The sequence below is a fragment of the Musa acuminata genome, chromosome BXJ1-4 (assembly GCF_036884655.1).
Source record: "Musa acuminata AAA Group cultivar baxijiao chromosome BXJ1-4, Cavendish_Baxijiao_AAA, whole genome shotgun sequence".
In the NCBI taxonomy this organism is placed as follows: domain Eukaryota; kingdom Viridiplantae; phylum Streptophyta; class Magnoliopsida; order Zingiberales; family Musaceae; genus Musa; species Musa acuminata.
The window spans coordinates 31,526,413-31,543,354 of record NC_088330.1 but is presented as its reverse complement, the minus strand read 5'-3'; the positions used below and the strand labels follow the sequence as shown (position 1 = coordinate 31,543,354).

Below are 16,942 nucleotides of genomic sequence, written 5' to 3'. Positions count from 1 at the left end.
TTTTAACTCTTCTTTCATCACATCATATCACTTTTCTAAATTATTATTTTTTATGACTTATGAAAATGATAAGGGATTTATTTTTATCCTTGTGTCATAATTTATTTTTATAGATATACTACATAATCATTAAAATTATTGATTATGGCTGTTCAACAAGATTATTATTGATGACATCACTATTATTTTCTTGTTCACCCTCATTAATTATCTCAGTGTTTTAAGAAATAATAATATGTCAAACTGGAGATGATAAAAGAGAATTAACATATATATCTTCTTGATATCAAAATTAATCATTCAAGATTTTTTACTCTTAATGATTTCATATTTTTTTATAAATATTATATTACTAAATTCTAGTATCCTCGTACTATGATTAGGCTAATAAAATCTATACCTCTTGAATTTTTCTAAATAATCAATAAAAAATTTAGAAAGTTCTTGGATCTAATTTCTTTTTATGTGAATTAAAGACTCTTATCTCTATAGGACACTCTAAATTATGTAGATGTCTCAAACTAGGTTTTCTAACAATCCATAACTCAAATTGAGTAAATAGAACCGATTTACTAGAAATCCTATTTAAGATACATATAGTTGCCCTAAGAGCTTCGCCTCACATTGACTCAAGTATAAAGGAATAGCTCATCTTAATTATGTCCATAAGAGTATGATTTTACCTTTCAAAAATATTATTTTATTATGGCATACCTAGTAAGACATACTAAGCACAAATATCATGTTTTTATATAAATTTAACAAAAAGATTACTATTTTGACTTGATTCATTATATCTGCTATAAAATTTTTCACCCTTATCAGATCAGATAATTTTAATTTTTTTATCTAATTATCTCTTGACCTCACTTATGTATATTTCAAGAGTGTTAACAGCTTGAGAATTTTCATGTATTAGATACATATAATTATATCTGAATAGGTTATATATAAATGTGATGAAATATCTTTTTTTACTAAAATAAAGAATATAAAGTGGTTGTGATTTTTTTTAACATGCTTAGTCTACTTTTCCTTAATGCAATATATTCAAACATCAAAACAGTAAAGTCTAAATCTTCTAAAATATTATCCTTCATTAATATTTTAATTTTTTATTTTTAGATACGCTCCAAATATTTATGCCATAATATAAAAAATCTTTTATTATTGAAACTACGTTTTAACCTAACATTTGATTACAGGTTATTAATGTCTTTGTAAACTCAAGATTAAAATTAATTCTATATAAACTATCACATAAAATTCTAAAATTAATTTTTATTGAGTCATAAAATATACCGAGTTTACCATTATCAAAAGTAAAATAACTTAACTAATTAATTCTAGATAGAGAAACTAAATTTCTAGAAATAGTAGGAGCATAACATATGTCAGTAAGATCCATCATATGACTCATCTCTAGGCATAGGCAAGAAGTCCTCATTAATATCACTTTTGCTTTGAGATGATTTCCTATAATGACGAATCGTTTATATTTTTTTAGTTTTTGGGTTGAAAGAAATCTCTATACATTATTGGTAATATGAGTTGAAATACCAAAATCAATACACTAAGTATTAGAAGGAACTTCTATAATATTTGATTTTAAACATACAAAAGTCGAGTTTAAAATCTTTGCACATTTTTATCTATCTCTTTAAATCAGGTCTTGTGTTTAAAGTAGTCCCTTTTCATATGTCCTCTCTTACCACAAAAGAATTATTTTACTATAATAATATTCTTTTCATTAGTCTGCTTAGCATCTCTCGACCCAGCAAATTTTTTTAATAGATAATGCTTCAACCTTCTTTTCTTGTTACTAGCTTTTTGAGTACTAGTCAAAATATTATGAAATCTTTCCTATGTTAATTTTAATTTTTCCTAAACATATACTAATCAACTTATTCAAGTCTCACTTATTCATATTTGTATTATAGGAAATTTTGAATGAGTCAAACTAAGGAGGAAGATAATTAAGAATAAATTACATGAGGAAATATTCATCCATATTTATGCATAATGCTTTAAGTTTTATAGCATTATCAATCATATTGAAGATGTGATTTTGAATCTCTTGAGTGTATCATACTAAGTTGGAGTCAGTTCATTCATTAATATTCTAGTTAATAATTTATCAACAACCCTTAAATATTTCAATGCATTATTTATAGTCGATAATAGTATCTTTATATTATTTATAATTATCATTCTTATAAACATTAAGCATAGTCGATTAGATATTTCCCAAGCATTCATTTCATTAATTTGTTCCATAGCATATATTATGAATTACACGTATTCTAACTATTTTAAATAATTTGAACTAGAGAAAATTGGGACACTAGAAGCATGCGTATGGAAGGAAGAACCACTATAAAATATATAATAAAATTAATACTTTGAGTTTTCAAAATATGATGAACTATTAATATCATCAATATTTTACCTTTAAGTAAAATATTAATATATCTAATGTTCATTTAAAATTATCATATCATCCTTATGGAATAGTATTAATATCTTTGAATATCCAAAATAATATCATCCTACCTAATTATATTATTATTCAAAGAAGATTCTCCTTTGAGATTATCTAAATATCTAAATTATATATACTATTATGAATATTATTTTCTTAATATTATCTAGGGATAATTTTTTAATATAATTTTATAAATTATTGGTCTAGGCCACTTTGGCAATTATAAGACTAATACAGTAATATAAAATACCAATGTCTATATATGAGAAAATATTTATTATTATTTATATCCGATAAGGCTATCATCCTAGGTAACTACCAATCAGATAAAAATTATGGCTATAAGTTAAAATAATATTTACTAAATATCTTTTAATATAATTTATAATAAAAATAATTTAATAATAATAATAAAATAACTATGATAATTATTGAACATTAATCTACATAAATGAAAACTTATGTGATAATTATAATCATGATAAAATATAAATCACGCCTTTATATAAAAATAAATATAACTTTACAATCTTTAAGAATATACATGTGAATAATAATTATTCAAAAATATATTAGAGTTAATAATTGGAGTTTAATTATCATATGCAAAAATATATTAGAAAACTATAAAAGAATACCATAATGTATTTTTTTATTCCACATAAAAATCTAAATTAGACTAGTTAACCTTATTTAATTGGTTAAGGCTAAACATTAGCTCAATTAAATATGTCAAAAAGAAAAATTGATCAATAATTTGATTTTTCCTATATTCGATCAAAACTTTGATTGACCGAAACTAAATCCAATCAAGCAAAAAAAATATAATTATGATCTTATCCAATTAAAATATTTAGTTAAAAATAAATCATATTAGTCAATTTTATAATGAAGGACATAAATAAAAAATTCTTAATTTTTTAGGGGTAAAACTATAATTTTAATAGGATATAAGTTGAATTATAAAGTTTTTGAATAATAGAACTATTAAAAGGATGTAAACTAGAATTAATAAGATTTATAAGGGTAAAACTATAATTTTGAAAATCAAAACCATAATTCCTTTATTGTGCCACAATCAACGCAGTGCGTGATTGTTGGTTGCTTGGCCACTGCGATGCGCGATTGTCGGCTGTGCGATACTATGCCACTATGCACATACACGAATTAACACAATCGTTGGGCTTTGGCATCTAGTGACATCGTCCGTAGCTAATAGATGTCATCGCAATAGCGTTGCTACAACTACCATCAGCAACAGTGCTATGCAATTGTCATAAGTAGCGGTGCTACTATAATCATCATATGCAGCAGCATTGTGTAGCCAGTATAACCGTCGTAGGGCTGGCGATCGTTGAAGATCATAGCCCTCAATAATACTATCATCAACAACAAATTATCGATGGTAGTCTATTGATCTAATGTAAGAATCTCGCATCTCCCGCAAACAAATAACATAACGGACTAAATAGAAAAGTAGATCCATAATATACATTGATCATTTAAGTATTGTAAATAAAAAACCAACAAATCTAAGATATTTGATTTTAAAAAACTCGACTATGATACTAATTATGAGCATAAAAAATCATAATATGTTACTGTTACGTGAAAAAACTTTAATACTATAATTGAAATCAAATAACAATAGATCAATTTTATGATATGTATCTTTCGATGTCATTCAAAAAAACTTTTATCTAATCTATAAGGGCACATCCGAAAACCACAGTAATGTCGATCTATAATAAGAACTAGACTTGTCTTCTCATCTCTTCATATCTTTCATATGATTACTATGATCGATGGATCAGAAATAAGGGAAGATAAAAAAAATTTATAATCTCTTAATAATATCACGTATCTACATCTCCACATATTATATTTTTAATCCATATGAGATCTTATTTATTTATAAATAAGAATAAATGATCTAGAATAAATAATTATGAGAGTTTCTCTAACACTATGTTACACTAATCTAACTTTAAACACATGTAGAATGAATTAACTTCAAGATAATAGTTCATGCATTTTGATCTAAAGAATTGGATCATGGGTTCAATACCAAGTTCATAGGATATCCCAAGTAATTACCAAACTTGCAATCAGCTCTAGGTTACATTAGATATTCATCTAACTACCAAACTTGGTTACATTAGAAATTCATCTGCTGAGTATGTAAAAGATACGAGACAAACAAAGGAGAGGAACCAATACATACGGAACATTCAACTTTAATTTAAGCAACACTGAAAAATCTCTAAAAAATTAGAACTTCAAACAGGCCTCGGAAAACTTGTACATATGAGCACACAATTGTTTTTACATTTTAAAGATACTGAATAAACATGTAAAAGAGTTGTTTCCACAACAAACTTATTTGAATGAAAAGAAAACCTACAACTAGTCTATTGAGAAACAGGATTATGGCATACATTTCTTGAGAAACAGGATTATGGCATACATTTCTTGAGAAACAGGATTCAAATGAAAAAGATACAAAGGAAAACACTCATATCCAGAATGGCAAAGACTCGAGGAATGATAGCATCAACAAGTCTCTGCAGATTAAATATCAGCTACTCTTTGCCTTCGGAACTCCACTTGTTCTCTTGAACCAAGGAATCCAGACGGATGTTCTCCTCTGGTACTCCCTGTAGGCCTCAGCCCGATGATCTTTCTTTAGCATCCGCTGTTCTACCAGCACTGTAACATATGCCAAGCACAAGCTATTCACCAGTGGGCCAATGAACATCCAACCTTGTCCAACATTCCAAGCATACACAAACAAGGACCACCACCAGAGCTGTTCCCCAAAGTAGTTTGGGTGGCGCGAGTAGCGCCAGATCCCGGTGTCAAGATTTGGCACTGAGGGTGCACCATGTTTACTTAAAGTTTCATTTTTGCTCACAAATTCATAGAGTTGTGTATCTGCAAAGTATGCAATGACTATTCCACTCAAGCATGCAACTGTAGCGAGAGAGTCCCAGATATTCCATGGTTTATCGCTCGAGTGAATAGCATACATTGGCAGGCATATGCCAATCAAAAAGACCTGTGAATAAAGAGCTTGTTAGGACCTGCATCACATCTGATAGAGAAGGATTTAAGTGTTTGATGTGATATTTAGCATAAAAGAAACTTCACAATAAATGAGGAACCAAGTTCAATTGGTCCTCATTGTTTAGATCTCTACTACTTTGCTAATTTAGAAACATTAGAAGATCATGAATTGACTCAATAGATGATGTAAAAAATATGGACATGATCTCAAGATATACCCAAAGCTAAAATTATTATAAGAAAACTGGAGTTAATGTAGTTTCTCCAATTAACTTATTTTTTTCACAGATATGTTAGCTATTTTGGTGCTAACCATTAGTAAAGTTATAATATACTAAAGGATGCTTTCATTATCAAAATACATATATACATATATATATACGTACACATATGTATACATATACATATGTATATATATGTATACACACATATATATGCATATACATACATATACATACATATATATATATACATACATATATATATACATACACATACACATACATACACATATACATATATATACATATATATACATATATATATACATATATATATATATATATATATGTATAGCTAACAGGGAAGGAGATTAGTGTCAGTCTCTAATGGACATTTCAAGTAAATTCTAGGATAGCTAAAACCTCTAGATGATTTTGTGATTGCATTTTGCAATATACTGTTTAACAAGTATAACTGAAGGTTTCATCACCAAAAGCTAAACACTCATGCGAGAGCACTTGTGAAATTATCTTGCAAGATAAAGAGTTAAATAAGTGGTTTGCGTTCAAATCAAACCATTTCAAGAAGTGATTGTTCAAGCAAATTATATTAGACAGATTCACATTGGCATTTCCTCAAACAGGTTGAGAGGATACAGAGAAAAACGGAATAACGGGCTTTCTGACTCACCTGCTGGGAGAGGTAGACAGCAAAGAAGGATATCCACCACCAGGGTCTGCCGTACTCCTTCCTCATCTCGTTGAACCGCCAATCCTCTCTCGCCCCCCACTGCCACCGCTCCCTCCTGAAATAGTTGTGGGTGAGCCTCGCGCTCCACACCCAAGTCAACACGGTCACCACCGCCGACCTAGCAGCGTCCGCTTTCGCCAGCGGGTGGCTAGCGAAGTAGTGGACCAGCATCACCGGGATCACCGTCCAATACAGATCAATCAACTGCAAGCCCAAACAAAGAAACATTAGCAGCCGCAACAGCGAGGAATCCTCCGAAGAACACGGCGATTGTGAAGAACGTAACCCAGTGGTTGGAGAGGAGGAGGCCGATAAGCCAGAAGAGGGCGTCGACGTTGGCGAAAAAGAGGACATTGGCGAGGAGGAGAGGGTGGCGGAAGCACCAGCCCCAGAGGTGGTCGGAAGGGGGAGGGGAGGGAGAGGAGCGGTGGCGGTAGTGGTGGAGGAAGGAGAGGTAGAAGAGGACGGAAGGGAGAGGGGCGAGAAAGGCAATGGCGGCGTTCTTGAAGCTTCCCATGGCGACTTCTTTCGGGTTTGGGTGGATCGAGCCGGGGGTTGCAGAGCGGCATTTTATAGGAAGAAGAGGAGGAACGCGATGCACTTATTATTGGAGGCCGCGCGTGAACACTTGGCATTCGATGCCACTAAACATTCCGACTATGGCATCCAACCCAAATCTGTTCTCTCTTGCGTCTACTTTTCTTATGTATCAGCCCACCAAAGATTTCACTCTTCCGAGAGGAGCCCAAAAAAAATAATTCTAAGGGTAAAAGAATAATTCTAGAGTGAAAATCGAGAACTCATATGTCCTTCTAATGTTAAAATGATTTAAAAATAATTTAAAAAATATAATGGATCAACTTAATTTTGTTCGAGCTCACATACACAAAAAAAAAAAAAAGTGCTTTCGTAAAAACAAAAGTAGCTAAGTACTGACTCGATGATCGACCTGCGTAAGATCGAGATCGGATGAATTTTTGAGATGGTCCGTTTGATATTTTGATTAGTCCTCGAACAAAAAATAAGAATTTTAAATAAACAATAATTACTATAGTATAATGAGTTTTATAATAGATTTAATTAGAAAAAAATATTCTATGGTATAGGTAAAATATTTCTCCGATCTATTTTGGATTGATGTTCACATGACCCAAATTGATCATTGTTGCTTTGGTTGATGTATGCGGAGATTTTGGATGAAATATTGCTCAATCTTTAGTTATGTTGAGTACTAAAATATGGAAACCAAGTTCTTTTGATCCATGATAACCTAATCAAAGGGACCTAATCACTGTTTATCCTCTTAGCCTCACCCGTGAGAATCCCTTTGCAAGGAAGAGGATGCAGTCGACCACTCATTCGCTTCAAACAGAGATTTCACTGTACCTCAAGTGTGCAGAGAAAAGAGATGAATCATCCCCACCTGTAATGAGTTCATCACATCTCAGAGCTCACTTGTTATCCTGTCGGATTAGCAGCAGAGAGCTTTAAGGTGAGATCGAGACAGACAGCAGCTCAGCCATCATGCACCAGCTTCAGGTTTAATGAATAGACCTTCGCTGCTTTCAGCTGTTATGCCATGATGATTCGAACAAAAGGCTTGTCGAAACCATATTTCTGTGAGCAGCATCTCATGTCCACTCGAATCGATCGAAGCAGAGAAACAGAGGATGGGACTTTCTGCTCACCCACTGCATCTCTTCTGTGTGTGCCTAATGATGACTGCAATCCTGCCCTCATCTGTTTAAGCGACGTGATACTGTGGTCCTCTACTTTGGGAGGTAATTAAGAGGATCGCCGCTTGCCCACTTCCATCTTTCTCATCATCAAACAGCACAAAAAGCCCTCAGAGTCATCATTAAAGTGAATGTTCTACCAGCTCATTCTGCTTAGTTTCTTTACAGTGAGAAATCCCTTAGATTTAACTGAAGATAGCAATGTTGCAGCAAAAGTATGATGCAAAAATGGGGTTCATTGAATAGGGTCATTTTTCTTAGTAATCTTTACTTCATCTATGACGATGACAATGATGATCCTATAAAAAAAAAAGAGAAGATAATTATATATCTTTTCACTGTCCAGATTCCTAGTGTAGTGATCCACGACATCCATAATATCTTATTGATTATAAGTAAAATCTTGGGAGATAATATTAATGAAAGGAACTCTCCTAATTATCCTAATTTATGTAAGCCTATGTAATGATAAGATCTTCTAGCGATCTTCTCATCTCTCTAGTTAGTTTAAAGTCTAGTTTTTTAGTCCTTAACAGTGTAGTGAAGTATCTTATTGATTAAAACATAAAAAATATATGAAATCTGATTTTTTATTTATATTAAGACATTAAAGTTTTTCCTTATTACAGCTTATAACAGCGTAAAATAAAGAACTGAATGCAAAAGAATAACGCTATGGATTTGGATTTTAGTGCAACTTCAACAGAAGCAAAAGCTTAGATTCATAGATACAAGTGAAGATCTCTGCCACGTGAAGATGTCTTGTATGGTCGTCAAGTTTCAAAAGACAAAAGACATGCAGACAGAAACAGCCCAAGTTTCAATCTTTAGGGAAATAAGCAAGATTTTTTATTTTTATTGTTCTAACATTTTAAATACAAAACTCAGGTAAGTACAACACTTGAGATGATACATTGATTTGATCCCACAGGCACAACGCTTACTTGAGATGAAGACCTGATTTGACTCGAGCTCTTCTTGATGAATACTCCAAAATATAACTTGTGTAATAAAAGAAAAAAAAAATCACAGCTCTTGATATGATCTCTTTGCAAGGGAGAAGAAATGCTCTGTTCCTATGAAAAAACAAACATATATTTATTCTGGAAAAGGTCCTCATCAATCTTGGAGATAAGACCCTCCATATAATCAACATGGAAAGTCTCAACTGTAGATATAGAAATCTCAACGTTTGGGTACTTATCATCAACGCACAAGATAGCAAATTACTACATATATATATGTATGATTTACAATATTGTACAGTGATAGTAAGTACCCAAACATTCAATTTTTTTTAGAGAAACTTTGCACCATTATATAGAGAGTCTATCTCTAAGATGGGGGACATTTTTTTAGAAAAATATTATTATTATTATTATTATATTTTCTCGACGGTTACGAGCTTGTAAATGTTACTGGGGAATGTATTTTGTGTAATGACATTTATTAACGAAACAGCTAAAATATAAAATGGTATTTGGTAGATATTCTTCTTATAGTTTAATATTCGATTAATATCTATTTTAGTCATGTAGTTTCGGTTATATATTATTTAAGTCATTATAATTTACTCATATTTAAAATAATTATTATATTTTTTAAAACGTAGCATATAAGGCCCCTATCGTTAAGTCTAAGGTAATAGACGTTAGAGTCTACTTACGTGACATGTTAACTTATAATAAATTATTAATATAATAACATGTATAATTTAAGTTTAAAAAGAAGATCTATTTTAGCTAATGTGATTTTACTCATGGACCACTTGAACTCTTATGGTTTTGTTCGTATTTAAAATAACATTTATATTTTTAAAAATATAACATATAAGCCCCTCTTATCAAGTTTGAGTTAATAGACTTTAGAGTATAACTCACAATAAACTATCAATATAATAATATATATAATTTAAATTTTAAAAATTAATACTACCATCAATAGCGGGATAAAGCATCATCGTGGAAGTGACCAACAACAATAATACCAAGCCGTTGTTGTCTATCAGGGCATCGTATACACGCAGCTTCTTCTTTGTTAATGATGAGCTTAGGAGCTTCCGGTTCTATCTTAGGTAGATGTGCATTGAGTAGTCCGACGTTAGACATGTAATAGTCTCTTGATCACTCTTCCTCTTCATGGGCATCTTCATCCCACCACCTCCCACTTTGTCATCTTTTGCGCCCCCATCCGTCACGCCTAGGACATGATGGTCCATCTCTCCTATCTTTATCTATCCGTCATCGTTCATTACTTTCTCTTCCTTGACAAAATAGATATTTTTAAATTTAAATTACATATGTCATCATATTAATGATTTATTATGAGTCGACAAGTCACGTAATTATAACATCTATTAACTCAAATTTATTAGGAAGTACTTATATATTATATTTTTTAAAATATAAAAATTATTTTATATATAAATAAAATTATAAAGGTTTAAGTGGTCTATGACCAAAACCACAAGGGCTAAAATAATTTTTTTAAAAAAATTAAATTAAATATATTATTATATTAATAATTTATTATGAGTTAGTATGTCACGTAAAAATATTAATTTAGATTTGATGGGATAGACTTATCTGTTACGTTTTTAAAAATATAATTATTTTAAATATAAAATAAATAATAAATATTCAAATGATTCATGATTAAAATCACATTGATTAATAAACATTAATATTTGATAAATCAAAAGGAGGAGTTAAGTCGTTTGGATTGTCTCTAAAGACATTATTGTATCGATCGGTTCCTTAAATGGTATCTCATGTTTTTCTTGAAGTTGCAAACTTAGAGACATCAAAGGTAAAAAGGGAAAGGTAATTTCGCCTGCTAAAGCTTACTCCAGCACGGCCTTTTTGCTGCTGCTGCTGCTGCACGTCCACGTGCAGCTGTCTCTGTGACCCATCTCTTCCTCCCGCACTCCAAAGACATCCCATTGCCATTCACACACATACACTCTCTCTCTTCATCTCTCCTAATTTATCATCGATCGGAGTGGAAACGACTTAAATGAATCGACCCAACCGCAACACAGCCATCATAGCTCTTTCTTTATATCAGCACATGAAGATAGTACGTGACTTCACACTTTCCAGGACCGCAACTGGGAACGGTGACGGAGCTCGGTCATGCAGTGGGGAAAAATTGCCAGTGAGGTGGTGGTGGGAAATGACGAGCTTGGAATGATAAGGTAATTTGCCTTGATTTGCGTGTGCGAGTCTTAAACATCGCAACCAGTGGCGTAATATCCGGTGTCTCTGTCTGCTAGTGGATCCCTCACCCATCACGAGACTTTGTGCAGTGTGGACGCCTAACTGAAGCCATCAGCCCGTGAAGAGATCAGAGACGTGAAGTGTAGTCAAAGAAAGTTGACGAACTGCCGTCCTTTATCATGATGTAATTTGGTCCAACTCCATAACCTTTGCTTTGCAGGTTCGTCTTCTTTTAGGTCGGGTATGACGTCCGGCTTGAGATTAATCTTTCGTTCCTGTTTTGGTCGGAGGAACAGTTCATTTGGAGAAGAAGAGCATATGAATTGGACGTTGATGAACAGAGCAGTAGCTATGTTTGCTCACAGCATTCACATCAAAACTTCGACTGGCATTATACATCCATAGAACGCTTGACAGCTTAATTTACATTACACTCTTCTCCTCGTATACGTACTTAAAAGAGACATCCATTCATAAGAGTCCATGGACAGCACAACACAGTTCAAAACGTAAGGGCGACGACGACGGAGGACCTCGAACCAGAAGACGAACCCCGCTTCAGTTCCTGGGGCCGAGTTGATTCACGAGAGCCAGGGCGTTGCTGGTGACCCGAGCCACCTCGACCACCTTCTTCCTGATGGCCGCCCGCACGGCGGGGCCGGCGTACTGGGAGATGCCGTCGAGGCAGGTCGTCTCGTCTGTGAGCGCAGCGCTGACCCAGGTCTGGACGTTGCTGAGGTGCCAAGCGAACCGAGGGCTACGCGCCCGCCCCATCCGGCCCATCTCCTCCACTGACTGCCGGAGCTGGTCGACGCTGTCGTGCATAGTCTCGATGCAGTCCCGCACCGCGCCGGCCTCCCGGGACCGGACCTTCTTCTGGCCCCCGGAAGACATCCGGCTCACGAAGGCGGAGGCGGACCGGGCCCGGTCGGCGCTGACGGCCAGGGCGGCTCGGGCCAGCTCCCGCTTGCTCCGGTGGACAGCCGGCGCGTAGGCCACCAGGCTCTGCTCGCACAGGGCGGGGTACCGCGTGCCCCTGCAGGAATCGCGCACGAACTCGGCAGGGGAGCTGGTGGCGGAGGTGAGGCAGCTGGCGGGGACGCAGATGGCGGCGGCGAGGAGAACAAAGGCGAGAGTGGAGCGATCCATTGCGGCGCTACTCTTTCCTTTTTCTCTCTTCAACACTAATTCACACAAAAAACAGAGGTCTTCGAGATCTCTCTATATAGACCACGATGCCGACTAATTACAGTGCCACACGTGACACTGTCTATTCTTTATTGCCGTGGTTGCTCTTTCTTTAATGATCCTTGAGGGTTGCGAGAGATTTCTGTGGATAACCATAACACATCATGGGCATGGAGCACAAATATATTGCTTTACGCTAAGGTGCTCCATCCCCATGTCCACCGGTCAAAAGGGCCATGGTTCCATCTACGCATCACGTGGGTGCAGCAAGCTGCAGGTACCCATGTAACATCAGGCTATACAATGTCGATAATGAACACATGGTTAATCAGGTTTAACCACAACAAATCCAACAAGCCTGGGCAACAAGTATCGAGATAATAGATTCGTGCTCTTACTGGCTGGCTCTATGTGAAAACATGCAAATAGCACAGGGCAACTGCTGGTTTGTTGATGCTGTGAAAGATACACTTTCGAATAAAGTAGCGGCTACACTCGATCAATGTCGTCAAGGCATAGGTGGTGTAGATGAGCTGAAGCGAACAGATATCATATCCAGCGTCGCGTAATAGCGTCTCTATATGAAGATTAGAGTTGAGTCAGTGCCATTCCAAACCTCCCAACGTGGTGGAACCCATTCCTTCCCAGAAATCATTGCAGCCAACTTCTTCACTGTCCACTCCTTCCTTGCTGCAATCCCACTGCCCACTTCCATTTGCATCTGAAACATACCAAAGCTTTTATGTTCAAAGTTTTATGACGGAAGCATATTGTGGAACGATTTCAAGGCGAAGGATTTGAGCAAAGCAAAACTAAGACGGCTTACAGTGATCGTAGAAGGGCTTATCTGTGGTTTCCACTGTTGTCTTCCCTCTTCTACTTCGCCAGGGCTTTGGATCATCACCAAGAACAATCATAGATTTTCGAGCTGTCACCCTCTCACCATCACCTGGAAAGCTAATATATGTTACCGATGCAGCTTTACAGAACAGATTCTGAATCAATGAACAATTGTAAGGAAAAGCCACGCCAAAACGAACCACAACATGGTGTAGAGCAGATTATCATTATCAACGAGTGGAATGGTTACCATCTTGAAGATGGCACGATGACTGGAGCAACTCATGTCTATTGTGACACTAGAAGATCAAAATGATGATAGATGCTGGTGATAAATTCTGCAATCCTCTGTGCTATGCTATGCTCATCAAACAATTTCACATGGACTCCATTCAGACCCTCGATTGCTTGAGCACAATTCTTTTTCTTGTTTACCATACAAAGTGAAAGGTGAATTAGCTGCTCAATATAAGATCCTAAAGCCAGTTTTCTAATGAAGAGTGAGACAAAAAAAGAGCAAAAATACTCTTAGGGCACCGAATAAGAACAATTTAATGCAGAGAGTAACATCAACTGTAAATAACGTTTATGACATGAGTGATCATGGTTCGAATCAAAGAAACAATCTTTAATCTTGCCATAATACTTTGGCGGGCTGCCACCCTTCAGAGTAAGATCAACTGAAGGTAACTTTTACACACCTTGACTGATTGAATTTTGAGCATGGATGTGCAACTAAATTGAGACAAAGGGCTTTGATTTTTGTTATTCTAGTGTAGTCTACTTAGTAAGAGAGAAATTTGCATGCTAACAGCGGAGCATAGCCTACATTTTCCTAGCAAGCATTGATAAAGATCATATAAGTCACGCGCCATCAAGAAAAATCTCTCATTGGATCAAGAAAGGTTTGAGGTATATATATGATTGGAGAGAGCTGATGGATGTTTCATTCTTACGAACCTGAAGAATCAAAGGGATTCTTTCTTTTCCTTGAATTGTCGCCTCCCCCGGTATATGATTGTAGTTGAGGTCCCCCACTTTCGCCTCCTCCGGTGATTCCCGATTGTTCTTTTCCTTTGGCTGAGACCATAAACTGCCGGAAAATCACATCATGGAGAATGAATCTACCGCTCGCTTCATCGTTTTTACTTGATGAATCCTTGGTAGCAGAACCAATCGATGAAAAAGAGGTTTGCTTCACCTGCCAGCAGAAGAATATTTCAAACAGCTGCTCTTCGATCATGCGAATAGCATGTAAATATCATATGTTGTAACGAAGATGAGACACCTTAACTGATCTGTCAGTGGTTTTGATGAGCTTTCGATTCAAGAACTCGGAAAGTGGCACCGGCTGCTTGTTGGATGACCTTTTCGGATGATGCTCGTCAGGAACTCTGGAAAAGTGCGTTTGCAGGGGACAAATCACAAGAAATCTTCCAGATCAGAGAGGAACACCACAGCGAAGAAACAATCAAAATAGGAGAGATCTGAGAAGGGAAAAGAACAGCACCTAGATTTGGAGAAGAAAGATGGTGGAAGAGAGGTCTGGCCGAATTCCCTCACTCCCGACGGTCTCGGTTTCATTTTTGTTGCCCTTTCTTCTTCTTCTTCTTCTTCTTCCCTCGTGATCTCTGCCTGCTTGTAATGGTGGGAATTTGGGATACCTTGGCGGGAAATTGAGGGTTTCTGCTTTCAATTCTCCCCGCTCGAATTTTGAGCCACTGCGAAATTGGCATTTGCGTACGACTCTCCATCCCATGCGTCTAAGCCACCTAAGCATAGTACTAGCAGTTGAATTGGGTCGAGTCGTCTTCAGTTGACAGATTAAATTTCAAATTAGATCGATATGACTCGTATTGTCTATATATATATATATATATATATATAGACCTAAATTTGATCCTGATATCTTTGACCTGACCGAATGGTTTGGTCGATGTGACGTTTCGAGTCGACATTCGCTCGCAGCAGCTTGGACCGGTTGGGGCTCCGTTAAAGTGTTCGTTTCGGCCCGACCCGAACCCATTTATCTGAGGGGTTCACCTAAGATATCCTCTCATTTTGAACGGATCTAATTCACTCTCGATCTGCTGTGGGTTTCATCACATCAACCATCACCACAAATCATGACAGCTTAGTCATCCATTAACGGGTTATCGGATTGTCGAATTCTCCATGCGAATAGGAAAGAGACTAGTGCAGACTTTGGCACCGTATGATTCACTTAACGGTCAAATCTAATCCTCCACTTGTTAACGGGTAGATCGAACAGAGCATCTGGTGGGGTCCTCGACAACCTTGATGGACGCTCGCACCCGCTTGGGATTTACTATCAAGAGCCACGCTTTCCGTACATCTCGCAGAATTCACCCTTCGACTTACTTGACCTCTGGGGGCCAGCCGGCGTGTGGGGCGGCCGTCGAGTCCAGTGACGACGATGGTGACTGGGTGGGTAAGTCGAAAAATCGGTAGGAGAAAGTATCTAGTTAATGAATTATTGATCGGTACGACGCCGGTCTAACTGCCCTGATGGCACTTCCGTCAATTCCGTCCAAGTGTGGGGGCGTCGCGCCGATGCTAATCATGTACCAGCTTGAACAGTGTACTATCCCCGCATCGGCAATCGTGCCCCTTGAATCGTGGTCCTTGTCCGCCACGTGGGAAAATATCGGGCGTCGATCTCGCGGCGGATAACAATAGCGGTACGTTGCACCCGCATCAGGCCTCCAAGATCCCCCCTCTGTCCGGCACCACACGTACAAACCCTCCTTCCATTTAGAATGACTCTTTTGCCCCGGAAATCGATTCATCCATCCGTCTTGGTATATGTATACAAAAGGCAAGTATTGATGGTTCCGATAACCTGCTTGACGCGATTCGAATCGGGTCGGATTATACGGAGATTAGAGACGGGATCAGGACAGGCAGTGCCTCGTCCTTGCATCTTCTATTCCAACAAAAGATCTCCGGCAATTATAAATAACTATTACATATGTAATAAACAATATATGAATGAGAGTATAAATGTTTTATTGGATACCGGGTGGGGTCGGAAACGGATCTGAGTCGATAACACGTCTTTGTCGTGGTCAGTTGAATTATTTTGAGGCGCTAAGCCGCCCCTTACATTTCGGAATATCCTCATCTGGCACCTGTTCAACACAATACAGCGGGGCAGGGGGCCTCCACCGTGGCAAGTAAACGCTAAACTTATCGGTGGGTCAAACAGTCGATGATCCGATCGTAGTGGGATAGAGGGGAAAATAATTAATATGATGAAGAGGTGGCACATCGGTCATTTCAAGGGTACCGTCTGGCAATTTGGTAGTTTGCGTCCAGGTTCGGGGCATATGCGGGATGAACTCTCCTATATAAGATGGCTCCGCTTGCGAGCCGCTCCTCCCCTAAAAATCCCCGACTCTCCTCCCCTTTGCGTT

General features: G+C 36.7%; 3 protein-coding genes across 3 annotated transcripts; all 3 read right to left on the bottom strand.

Moving 5' to 3' along the window:
- Window positions 1-4,784: 4,784 nt before the first annotated feature.
- Window positions 4,785-7,167, bottom strand: LOC135672514 (uncharacterized protein C594.04c-like). The gene is made up of 3 exons (XM_065180997.1): window positions 6,810-7,167; window positions 6,464-6,727; window positions 4,785-5,543 (listed from the first exon to the last, which is right to left on the bottom strand). Exons 1-3 carry the CDS (start codon window positions 7,038-7,040, stop codon window positions 5,064-5,066), a joined length of 975 nt encoding a protein of 324 aa, XP_065037069.1. The 5' UTR covers window positions 7,041-7,167; the 3' UTR covers window positions 4,785-5,063.
- A 4,677-nt stretch (window positions 7,168-11,844) lies between these two features.
- Window positions 11,845-12,691, bottom strand: LOC135652844 (pectinesterase inhibitor 9-like). Its single transcript, XM_065174144.1, has one exon. The coding sequence runs from the start codon at window positions 12,624-12,626 to the stop codon at window positions 12,036-12,038; it is 591 nt and encodes a 196-aa protein (XP_065030216.1). The 5' UTR covers window positions 12,627-12,691; the 3' UTR covers window positions 11,845-12,035.
- Window positions 12,692-12,700: 9 nt separating this feature from the next.
- On the bottom strand, window positions 12,701-15,135 carry LOC135652839 (uncharacterized). The gene is made up of 5 exons (XM_065174131.1): window positions 15,016-15,135; window positions 14,794-14,899; window positions 14,466-14,706; window positions 13,492-13,614; window positions 12,701-13,386 (listed from the first exon to the last, which is right to left on the bottom strand). The coding sequence occupies exons 1-5, from the start codon at window positions 15,087-15,089 to the stop codon at window positions 13,265-13,267; spliced, it is 666 nt and encodes a 221-aa protein (XP_065030203.1). The 5' UTR covers window positions 15,090-15,135; the 3' UTR covers window positions 12,701-13,264.
- Window positions 15,136-16,942: the final 1,807 nt, after the last annotated feature.

Coding starts and splice junctions, on each gene's coding strand:
- LOC135652844 (XM_065174144.1), bottom strand. CDS start 12,626: ATGGATCGCTCCACTCTCGCCTTTGTTCTCCTCGCCGCCGCCATCTGC.
- LOC135672514 (XM_065180997.1), bottom strand. CDS start 7,040: ATGGGAAGCTTCAAGAACGCCGCCATTGCCTTTCTCGCCCCTCTCCCT. Junction 6,728..6,809: donor TCCTCCTCTCCAACCACTGG/GTTACGTTCTTC, acceptor TTGGGCTTGCAG/TTGATTGATCTGTATTGGAC. Junction 5,544..6,463: donor CTGTCTACCTCTCCCAGCAG/GTGAGTCAGAAA, acceptor CTTTATTCACAG/GTCTTTTTGATTGGCATATG.
- LOC135652839 (XM_065174131.1), bottom strand. CDS start 15,089: ATGAAACCGAGACCGTCGGGAGTGAGGGAATTCGGCCAGACCTCTCTT. Junction 13,615..14,465: donor GAATCCCTTTGATTCTTCAG/GTTCGTAAGAAT, acceptor TTAGCTTTCCAG/GTGATGGTGAGAGGGTGACA. Junction 13,387..13,491: donor TAAGCCCTTCTACGATCACT/GTAAGCCGTCTT, acceptor GGTATGTTTCAG/ATGCAAATGGAAGTGGGCAG.